This window comes from Grammomys surdaster, unplaced genomic scaffold (assembly GCF_004785775.1).
Source record: "Grammomys surdaster isolate TR1022 unplaced genomic scaffold, NIH_TR_1.0 202, whole genome shotgun sequence".
NCBI classification, from domain to species: Eukaryota; Metazoa; Chordata; class Mammalia; order Rodentia; family Muridae; genus Grammomys; species Grammomys surdaster.
The window spans coordinates 2,128,816-2,138,795 of NW_021604647.1; the positions used below are offsets into that span (position 1 = coordinate 2,128,816).

The window sequence follows — 9,980 nt, forward strand, 5'->3', positions numbered from 1 at the left end:
GGGATACAGGATGCTTGTCATCTCATTTTCACTCCTGCCTATTGCATTTCTCATTGTCAGTATTTTCTCATTAGATAGTTGTAAGTGTATTCCCATTTTTCTGTAATAAGCTCTCTTTTATTGTATTCATGAAATGCCAGGTGATTCATTACTATATTCGAATAATTGTACAAACTATTCCTTGTGGTTGATCACTGGGATATATATAATATAAGGTCAGTTATGGAAGGATGGCCAGAAAGGCCAGTGTTGCAGAGAATAGAATGAAAGGGATATAGAAAGTCTGTACTTACTTCTGTTATGTAGTGGGCTTGTGTGGAGTTAGAAGTAGGAATTGTGTTAGCCATCCTACTCATGTTGCCACAACTTTGAATTGACAACATAGCCACAAATAAATGGAAAGGACATTCACTGCAGATTTAAAAATAAGTTCAACAGAATGATGGTGCCGGAAGAAAAACAATTCATATAAACATTCCGTACAAGCCAGTTCCTCTTTATTCTGTTCTATGTCATATGATAAATGTATTTGCTTTCAGATCACGCTTTTCAAGAAATATAAAGAGATACGTTTTCATGGAGAAATGGAATCAGAGCTCAAGTGATTTCACTCTGTTAGGGTTGCTTCCACAAAACCAAACTGGCCTGCTACTTTTGATGCTCATCATCTTTGTCTTCTCTCTGGCTTTGTGTGGCAACTCAGGGATGATCCACCTCATTCGTGTGGATCTAAGGCTTCACACCCCCATGTACTTTCTCCTCAGTCAGCTTTCTCTCATGGACTTGATGTACATTTCTACCACTGTTCCTAAGATGGCATTTAACTTCCTCTCTGGTCAGAAAAGCATTACCTTTCTGGGATGTGGGATGCAATCCTTCTTTTTCTTGACTATGGCATGTTCTGAGGGCTTGCTCCTGGCTTCCATGGCTTATGACCGTTTTGTAGCTATCTGCCATCCCCTTCATTATCCCATTCGCATGAGCAAAATAATGTGTCTGAAGATGATCACAGGATCCTGGATATTGGGCTCAATCAACTCTTTAGCACATACTGTCTATGCCCTTCATCTTCCTTACTGTCATTCTAGGTCTATTAACCATTTCTTCTGTGATGTTCCAGCCATGTTGCCCCTGGCCTGTATGGACACTTGGGTTTATGAGTACATGGTGTTTGTGAGCACAAGCCTGTTTCTCCTACTGCCTTTCCTTGGCATCACAGCTTCCTATGGTCGGGTCCTTTTTGCTGTCTTCCATATGCACTCAAAAGAGGGAAAGAGAAAGGCCTTCACCACATGCTCAACTCACTTAACTGTGGTGACATTTTACTATGCACCTTTTGTCTACACCTATCTTCGACCTAGGAGTCTTCGTTCCCCTACAGAGGATAAGATTCTGGCTGTCTTCTACACTATCCTCACCCCCATGCTCAACCCCATCATTTACAGTCTGAGGAATAAGGAGGTCCTGGGGGCCATGACAAGAGTCATTGGTACATTTTCTTCAACAAAATCTTAATCACTTACTCTCTACTCCCCTTTATGTTTCCCTGGGTAATGTCTTAGTGCAGTGCTATCTGTTGGAAATGTAATGTATTCCACACAAATGTCATTATTTTCTGGTAATTCATTACTAGTTTAAACAACATGTTCATTTTTATGTACTATTATAATGTTCACATGTTTCTTTAATTCATGTTATAATTGATAATATCAGTGATAAATATTAACAAATCACTGCATGATAAATATATGGTGTGTATATGTTATGTATGCAAAAATATTACTGTAAATGTGATAGTATTTATGGCTAAATTGACCAGTAGCTACTTTAAAATTGACATAAAATTCTTTGTTTATATATTTTGCTTTCATTCTGTTCATTCTTCAAAGCCTTTTGTGTGTTTTATTTTTATAGCCCAATGTAGTTTGGACTGTACACATTTCAAGTGATGAATGCACACATGTTAAACTGTGTTGATATGAAACAATATAAAAGTCAAGAAATGTTTTAAGAAGATAAAAACAGAAATTACTCCTTCAACCTGGTAGAATGTCATAAAAGAAGACAATGGTTACTAAAGATTTTTCCAATTTTTTTTCCAAATCAGGAAGTATGAAAAACTACTATCTACAATTGATCAAAGTACACATTAAAACAGTCCTTACAATAGGCAAATATTGAATCTAGCAATCATCCTAATGTGCATAAATTTAAGGATAATAAAGTCAAAGAATTTAAGAAACATATACCAACACATTTATTCCAAATGCATTTGTGTTAGCTAGATTAGTTCCTGGTGTGTTATGCTACAGATAAATACAGTTAAATGTAATATCTTATATATCTTAAAGGAGAAAATGTTGACTATATTCACCCTAAGAAAGTAAAAGAATGCATGTGGTAATCTGACTTATTACTGTAATTTCATCATTATATAATATTATATAAGTATGAAATATTATATCATATCTTATCAGTAAGTACAAGTATCTGTCACTGAAAACAGCTTTATAAGGGTGAGTTTTAGAATGTATTTATGATGTACTGAATACTAATAAAATTAGAAGGAATAAAATATGGTAGCATGGAATTGATGATTTGGAGAGTTCTTATTTGTTCCTTTTATTTGCACCATGATCCTCTGTCATACAATTTACATATATAGACCATCTCATCCTTCCAGCTCTGTAGAAGTTCATGCTTTATGAATTTACTGGACTTAAAATTTTTCTTATTTTTGTAAAAACACTGAAATAAAATCACTGGCAAGCGTACATAAAATCTATCCTTACTTCTAACATATTTTAAAATGTTTTCTGAGAATTTACTGGATGAGCACACTGTATTTTTATCCCTTCCTCTCCATATTCAGGCATATCATGACATTCCCATCCCAGTCAAATGTTCATGGTCTCTTCTATAATTTTAAATATCAACCCAGTTTTACTCATATGTGCATGCATTTAAGACTGACAAATCATGATTTAATAACCTATTCAGGAGTTTTTCACTGGGGAAATGGATCATCTCACTGTCAGTAGCTGTTAATTCCCTGTAATTCTTCATCTCAGCAAGGAACTTTATGAAATGTCATACAACATGTTGCTCTGTTATATTGTTTGGTCTCTATACAGATTGTCTTTAGAAAATCATGGGTTTTTTTTTTAGATTTCATGGATTTATCATTCATCTTCTGTCTAGTGGACACTATTTCATAGTAATTCTGCTGGTCTTCTGGTTTCTTATGGCCATATTTACAGAATGTTTCTGAGCCTTTGGCTGAGGGGGTTGTTTAATGTACTAATCAGGGATGAGAACCATGGGGTCATTTTTCTTTTCATTTTGACAAGTTCTGTATTTCTGTAGTAGCCTGGATCTTCTGCTTAAAGAAGCATTTTTCTCTGTTTTTGGTTAATAATTTTTGAGAGATTATAATATAATTAAGTAATTTCTTATTCCATTTCCTCCTTCCAACCCATCCCATATATCCCTCCTTACTGCCTTCCAAATTCCTGGAGTATTTTTTTATTAATTGTAGTTTGTGTATGTACACATGTTCATATGTATTCATGCATGAGTTTGTTTTTGAATATAACCTCTTAGCCTGCATAATGTTACTTGAATGGCCATGATTTCTGGCCTAACCATTTGCTCTTTGATAATAAACTGATGTGCTCTTTCCTGGCAAAGATCGTTCTCTTGTTCTCAGTATTTCTTATTTGCTTGTGTTCTTTGTCTAGGATTGAGACATCATAAGCTTTTCTTCATCCAAATTAGTATATTAACTAGTGTCATCTTTGTTCAGTTCATGTTTATACAATCATGTTGAAACTATATAGGAATAGATTTGGCATTCCTAGAAGACAATTAAGCAGCAAGTTCTGCTCCTCCTGATCTTACATTCTGTCCAATTCTTTTAAGCAATGGTTTCTGAGCCTTAGGTACAAGAATTCTGTTATGGGTATATCATTATGTTGTGCTCCACAGCTCTGAATATTGGTTGATTGTGATTATCTGTAATTGGCTCAGTCTATTGCAAAGATAAGTTTTATTGATGAAGGGTGAGAACTACATTCATCATTTTGTATAAGGACAAATACTTTTAATTTGGTAAGGAATTGTCCTTGCTTAGTAAAGTGGTATTTGCAAGGATTCTTCAAAGATCCATGACTTCTCAGGTCCTTGTTAGTTACCAGTTTTCCACTACTAATAATTAATTCCTCCTCCTCCTCCTCCTCCTCCTCCTCCACCACCACCACCACCACCACCACAACCTTCTTCTCCTCCTCCTTTTCCTCTTCCTCCCCCTCCTCTTTGAGTTACCTTTAGTACAATTAGCTAGCTGTTGGTTGCTGTCAAAGTATGAATGCCACTACTGAATCCTTAATGTTATCATGTCATTGTGTCATTGGCATCATAGATGAGGAGGATTATTTGCTAGAATCCCTCACTTAGAATCTTACTTGATGCCTTCTGGAAGCATAACATTTAGGATTCAGGAAAGATGCTTTCAGATCAGACCCTGTTGGGTATTATGGATCCTACATTTGAAGTGAATGGCATCTTCAGCAGTAGAGACTTATGTGCCACACGCAAACAAGAGCAACAGTAATAGTTCATAATGTTTTGGGAACTCTTTGACAATCCTGATTAGCAAAAAAGGTTTTTCTTTTTTTGTTTTTTTAATTGATTACTTTATTTATGTACATGTCAAATGTTGTCCCACTTTCCAGTCTCCCTTACCATCCCATTCCCCCCTCCCTATTACCTCTAAGAGGGTACTACCCCACCCACCCACTCCTTTCTCATCATTCTAGCATCCCTCTTTACCTCTGCAGGACTAAGCACCTCCCTTCCCATTGGTGTCATATATGGCAAACCTCTGCTACATATGTAGCAGGAGCCATAGGCCCACCCATGTATACTCTTTGGTTGGTGGTTTATTCCCTTGGAGCTCTGATGCATCCAGTTAGTTGACACTCCTGTTCTTCCTGTTGGGTTGCAATCAGCTTCAGCTCCTTCAGTACTTCCCATAACTCTTACATTGGTATCTCCAAGTTCAGTCCAATGGTTGGCTGTGAATGTTTGCCTCAATCTTGGTCACATGCTGGCAAAGCCTCTCAGAGGACAGTCGTACTAGATTCCCATCTGCAAGCACTTCTTGGCATCACCAGTAGTGTCAGGTTTGGTATCTGTGGATGGGATGGATCCCAAGCTGGGCTGGTCTCTGAATGGCCTTTCCTTCAGTCTCTGCTCCACTTTTTGTCCATTTGTTTTCTTTAAACAGGAACATTTCTGGGTTAAAAGTTTTGAGATGGCTCTGATACCTAAACTATATAAGGGCTCAACAAAAAAAAAGAGAATGACAGACCAATTGCACTTACGAATATCAATGCAAAAATACAGAACAAAATTCTAGCAAATAAAATCGAAGAAGAAATCAAAACTATCATTCATCATGATCAAGTAAGCTTCATCCCAGGGTTGCAAGGTTGGTTCAGTATACAAATCCCACTAACATAATCCACTATATAAACAAACTCAAACAAAAAAAGGCACACAATCATCTCCTTAGATGCTGAAAAAGTATTTGACAAAATATAGCACCGCTTAAGTTAAAAGTATTGGAGAAATCAGAAATTCAAAGCCCATCCCTAAACATAATGAAAGCAATTTACTGTAAACCAACAACCAATATCAAATTAAATAGAGAGATACTTGAGGAAATCTCACTTAAATCGGGGGAAGGATGTCCACTCTCCCAATATCTATTCAATGTAGTACTCAAAGTTTTAGCTAGAGCAATAAGACAACAAAAATAGATCAAGGGAATACAAATTTACAAACAAAAAAGTAAATCTATCACTATTTGCAGATGATGTGATACTATACACAAGCGACCCCAAAAATTCTACGGAAGAACTTCTACAGCTGATAAACATCTTCAGCCAAGTGGATGGATATAAAATGAACTCAAATAAATTGGCAGCTTTCTTTTATATAAATGATTAAACAAGCTGAGAAACAAATTAGCAAAACAATACCCTTCACAATTGCCACAAATAATAAAAAATAATTTGGGGTAACTCTAATCAAACAAGTGAATGATCTGTTTGACAATAACTTCAAATTTCTCAAGAAAGAAATTGAAGACCTCAGAAATGGAGAGATCACCAATGGTCATGGATTGGCAGGATTAAAATAGTAAAATTGACCATCTTGTCAAAAGGAATAGACAGCTTCAACAAAATCCCTATCAAAAACCCAACACAGTTCTTCAAAGACATGGAAAGAGCGATTCGCAAATTCATCTGGAAAAGCAAACAAACCATAATAGTGAAAACAATTCTTAACAATAAAAACTTCTGAGGGAATCACCATCCCTAACTTCAAGCTACAGTGATAAAAACTGCATGGTGCTGGTACAAAGACAGATATGTTGATCAATGGAAAAAGAATTGAAGACCCAGAAATAAAACCACAAACTTACAGACACTTGATCTTTGACAAAGACGCCAAAAATATACAATGGAAAAAGAGAAGGCATCTTCAATAAATGGTACTGGTCTAACTGGCAATCAGTATGTAGAAAAATGAAAATAGATCCATATTTCTCACTTTGCACAAAGCTCAGGTCCAAGTGGATCAAACAACTCAACATAAAACCAGATACACTGAATCTAATAGAAGAGAAAGTGGGAAAGAGCCTTGCACTCATTGGAACAGGAGGAAATTTCCTAAACAGAACTCCAATGGCTCAGGCTCTAAAATCAAGAATTGATAAATGATACTGTGAGAAACTTGAAAATTTCTGTAAGGCAAAGTACATAGCCAACAGGACAAATCAGCAACCTATAGGTTGAGAAAAAAAATCTTCACTAATCCCACATTTGGTAGAGAGATAATATCCAAAATATATAAAGGACTCAAGAAGCTAAACACCAAGAAATCAAACAACTGAATCAAAGATAGAGTACAGAACTAAACAGAGAATTCACAACAGAGGAATCTTGAGTGATCGAGAATCACTTAAATGTTCAAAGTCCCTAGTGGTCAGGGAAATGAAAATGCAAATGATCCTGAGATTCCAGCTCATTCCAGTCAGAATGGCTAAGATTAAAGCCTCAGGTGACAGCAGATGTTGGCAAGGATGTGGAGAAAGAGGAACACTCCTCCATTCCTGGTGGTTTTGCAAACTGGTACAATCACTTTGGAAATCAATCTGGAGGTTCCTCAGAAAATTGGAAATAGATATACCTGAAGACCCACCTATACCACTCTTGGGCATATACCCAAAGATACCACACCGTGCCACAGGGGCATATATTCCACTATGTTTATAGAGGCCTTGTTTGTGATAGCCAGAAGCTGGAAACAACCAAGATGTCCCACAACAGAAAATCTGATACAGAAAAAGTAGTTCATTTACACAATGGACTACTACTCAGCTATTAAAAATGAGGATATCTTGGTTTTTCAGGCAAATGGATGGAACTAGAAAATATCATCCTGACTAAAGGAACTAAGATCCGAAAGGACATACATGATATGTACTTACTAATATGTGGATATTAGCCAAAGGAGCACAGAATACCCATGATACAATCCTCAGATCTCAAGAAAGTTAACAAGCTGAAGGTCCCAAATAATGATGCCTCTATCCCACTTGGGAGGGAGAAGAAAGCTATAACATGAGGGGGTCGTGAAGGAAGAACCTGTGAAGGAAAGGGGACAGGGAGGGAAGAGGGAAACATTATCAGGTATTGGATGGTGATGGGGGAACAGGACTGAAGCCCTAAGGGTCAGCAGAAAGAATTGAAACAGGCAACCTTGGGAGGTAGGAGGTGGGGGAACCCTCTAGAATATATCAGAGACCTGTGAGATGAGAAACTCTCAGAACTCAAAGGGAGGGGCCTTAGATGAAAGGCCCTACAGTGGAGAGAGGGAACTTGTAGAGCCTTCCTCTAATAGAAAGACAAGCAATCAAGTGGAGAGATGGGATGTCATTCCACAGTCAAGGTCTCTGACCCAGAATTGTTCCTGTCTGAAAGAACTGTAGGGACAAATGGAGAAAAGCCTAAAGAAAAGGAGGTGCGACTACAAGCCGAAATTGGGATCCAGTTCAAGAGGAAGCCCCAAGGCCTGACACTATTACTGGTGCTGTGTCGTGCTCACAAAAAGGGAACTATTATGACTGCCCTATGAAAGACCCAACAATTAGCTGAAAGAGTCAAATGCAGACACTTATACCCAACTAATGGATAGAAGCTGGTGAACCCTGTGATCGAATTAGGGAGAAGCTAGAAGACGATAAGGAGGAGGGTGATCTCATAGGAAGACCAGCAGTCTCAACTAAACTGAATCCCTGAGATCTCTTAGACATTGAGCCACCAACCAGGCAACATACACCAGCTGATATAAGGCCCCCAACACATATACAGTAGAGGACTGCCAGATCTGGACTCAGTCAAAGAAGATTCATCTAAACCTCAAGAGACTTGAGGTCCCAGGGAGTGGGGAGGTCTGGTAGGGTAGATGTTTGAAGGTAGAAACATCCTTGTGGAGATGGGGGCGGGGGCAGGAGGTATGGAATATGGAATAGGCAGAGGGTCGACCAGAAAGAGGATAGAGTGTGGACTATTAAAAAAGATGAAATTTAAAAAATAGAAAAAAAATGTGAGATGGGTGAGTGGCCCCTTCCCTCAATTGCAGGCTATGCCTATCTACTGGGGTGATCTCTTCAGGTTCTATCTCTCCTCTGTTGTGCATTTCGGCTACTGTTATCTCTGTTGGGCCCTGGAAGCCTCTCACATCCCTGGCATCTGGGACTTCCTAGTGGTTCCCCCCCACACACACTCCCTGTATTCCACTGCTACATATTTCTATTTATTCTTCTAGCCCTTCGGATTTCTCTCCTATCTCTTCCTATACCTGAACCTTTCCCCCCTTGTCTCTCACCCTCCATTCTCTCACCCTGGATCCTCACTCCCTCTACTTTCCATGATTATTTTGTTCCCCCTTCTAAGTGGGATTGAAGCATCCACAGTCTGATCTTCCTTCTTGTTAAGCTTCATACGGTCTGTGAGTTTTATTGTGGGTATTCTGAAATTTTGGGCTAATATCTACTTATCAGTGAGTACATACCATTTATGCCCTTTGGAGTCTGGGTCACCTCACTCAGGATGGTATTTTCTAGTTCCATACATTTGCCTACAAAATTCGTGAAATCATCATTTTTAATAATTAAGTAGTATTGCATTGTGTAATTGTACAACATTTTCTGTATCCACTCTTTCATTGAGAGACATCAGGGTTGTTTCCAGCTTCTGGCTACTATAAATAAAGCTGCTATGAACATAGTGGAGCACATGTCTTTATTATATGTTGGAGCATCTTTTGGGTGTATGCTCAGTAAGGGTGTAGCTTGGGCTTCAGGTAGAACTATTTCAAATATTTAAGGAACTGCCAGATTGATTTCCAAAGTGGTTGTACCAGCTAGCAATCCCACCAGCAGTGGAGGAGTGTTCCTCTTTCTCTACAACCTCACCAGCATCTGCTGTTGCCTGAGTTTTTGATCTTAAGCATTCTTATTGGTGTAAGGTAGAATTTCAGGGTTGTTTTGATTTGCATTTCTCTGATAACTAAGCCTTTTCATAATTATTGTTGGGATTGTTTAGTTAGATGATCTTTAGCTCTTAGAGAGAACATTGTCAGCCCAGATTTTAAAAATTTCACCAAAACTATGTATGTATATTTATATACCAACTTACGTGTATCATGGGTACTTCTAAGTAGAGAGCTAATAGTATGGTTCCTCATTACTTTCTTGGACATACTATTGTTACTTTATACTATCCTTTCCTTCTATATTTATCTCACTCATTCTCTCTGATTAGAATCCCCATTTTCCCAGTTTCCCTTTCAGTAAACTTTTGCCTTGCTACTCCCCTATCAAATGCTTCTAAGATCATCCTGACTCC

General features: G+C 37.9%; 1 protein-coding gene across 1 annotated transcript; it reads left to right on the forward strand.

Moving 5' to 3' along the window:
- The first annotated feature begins 576 nt into the window (after window positions 1-576).
- Window positions 577-1,515, forward strand: LOC114623833 (olfactory receptor 2L13-like). Its single transcript, XM_028770545.1, has one exon. It carries the CDS (start codon window positions 577-579, stop codon window positions 1,513-1,515), a length of 939 nt encoding a protein of 312 aa, XP_028626378.1.
- The last annotated feature ends 8,465 nt before the right edge of the window (window positions 1,516-9,980 follow it).

Bases quoted from the DNA above. Each gene is read 5' to 3' on its own strand.
- LOC114623833 (XM_028770545.1), top strand. From the start codon at position 577: ATGGAGAAATGGAATCAGAGCTCAAGTGATTTCACTCTGTTAGGGTTG.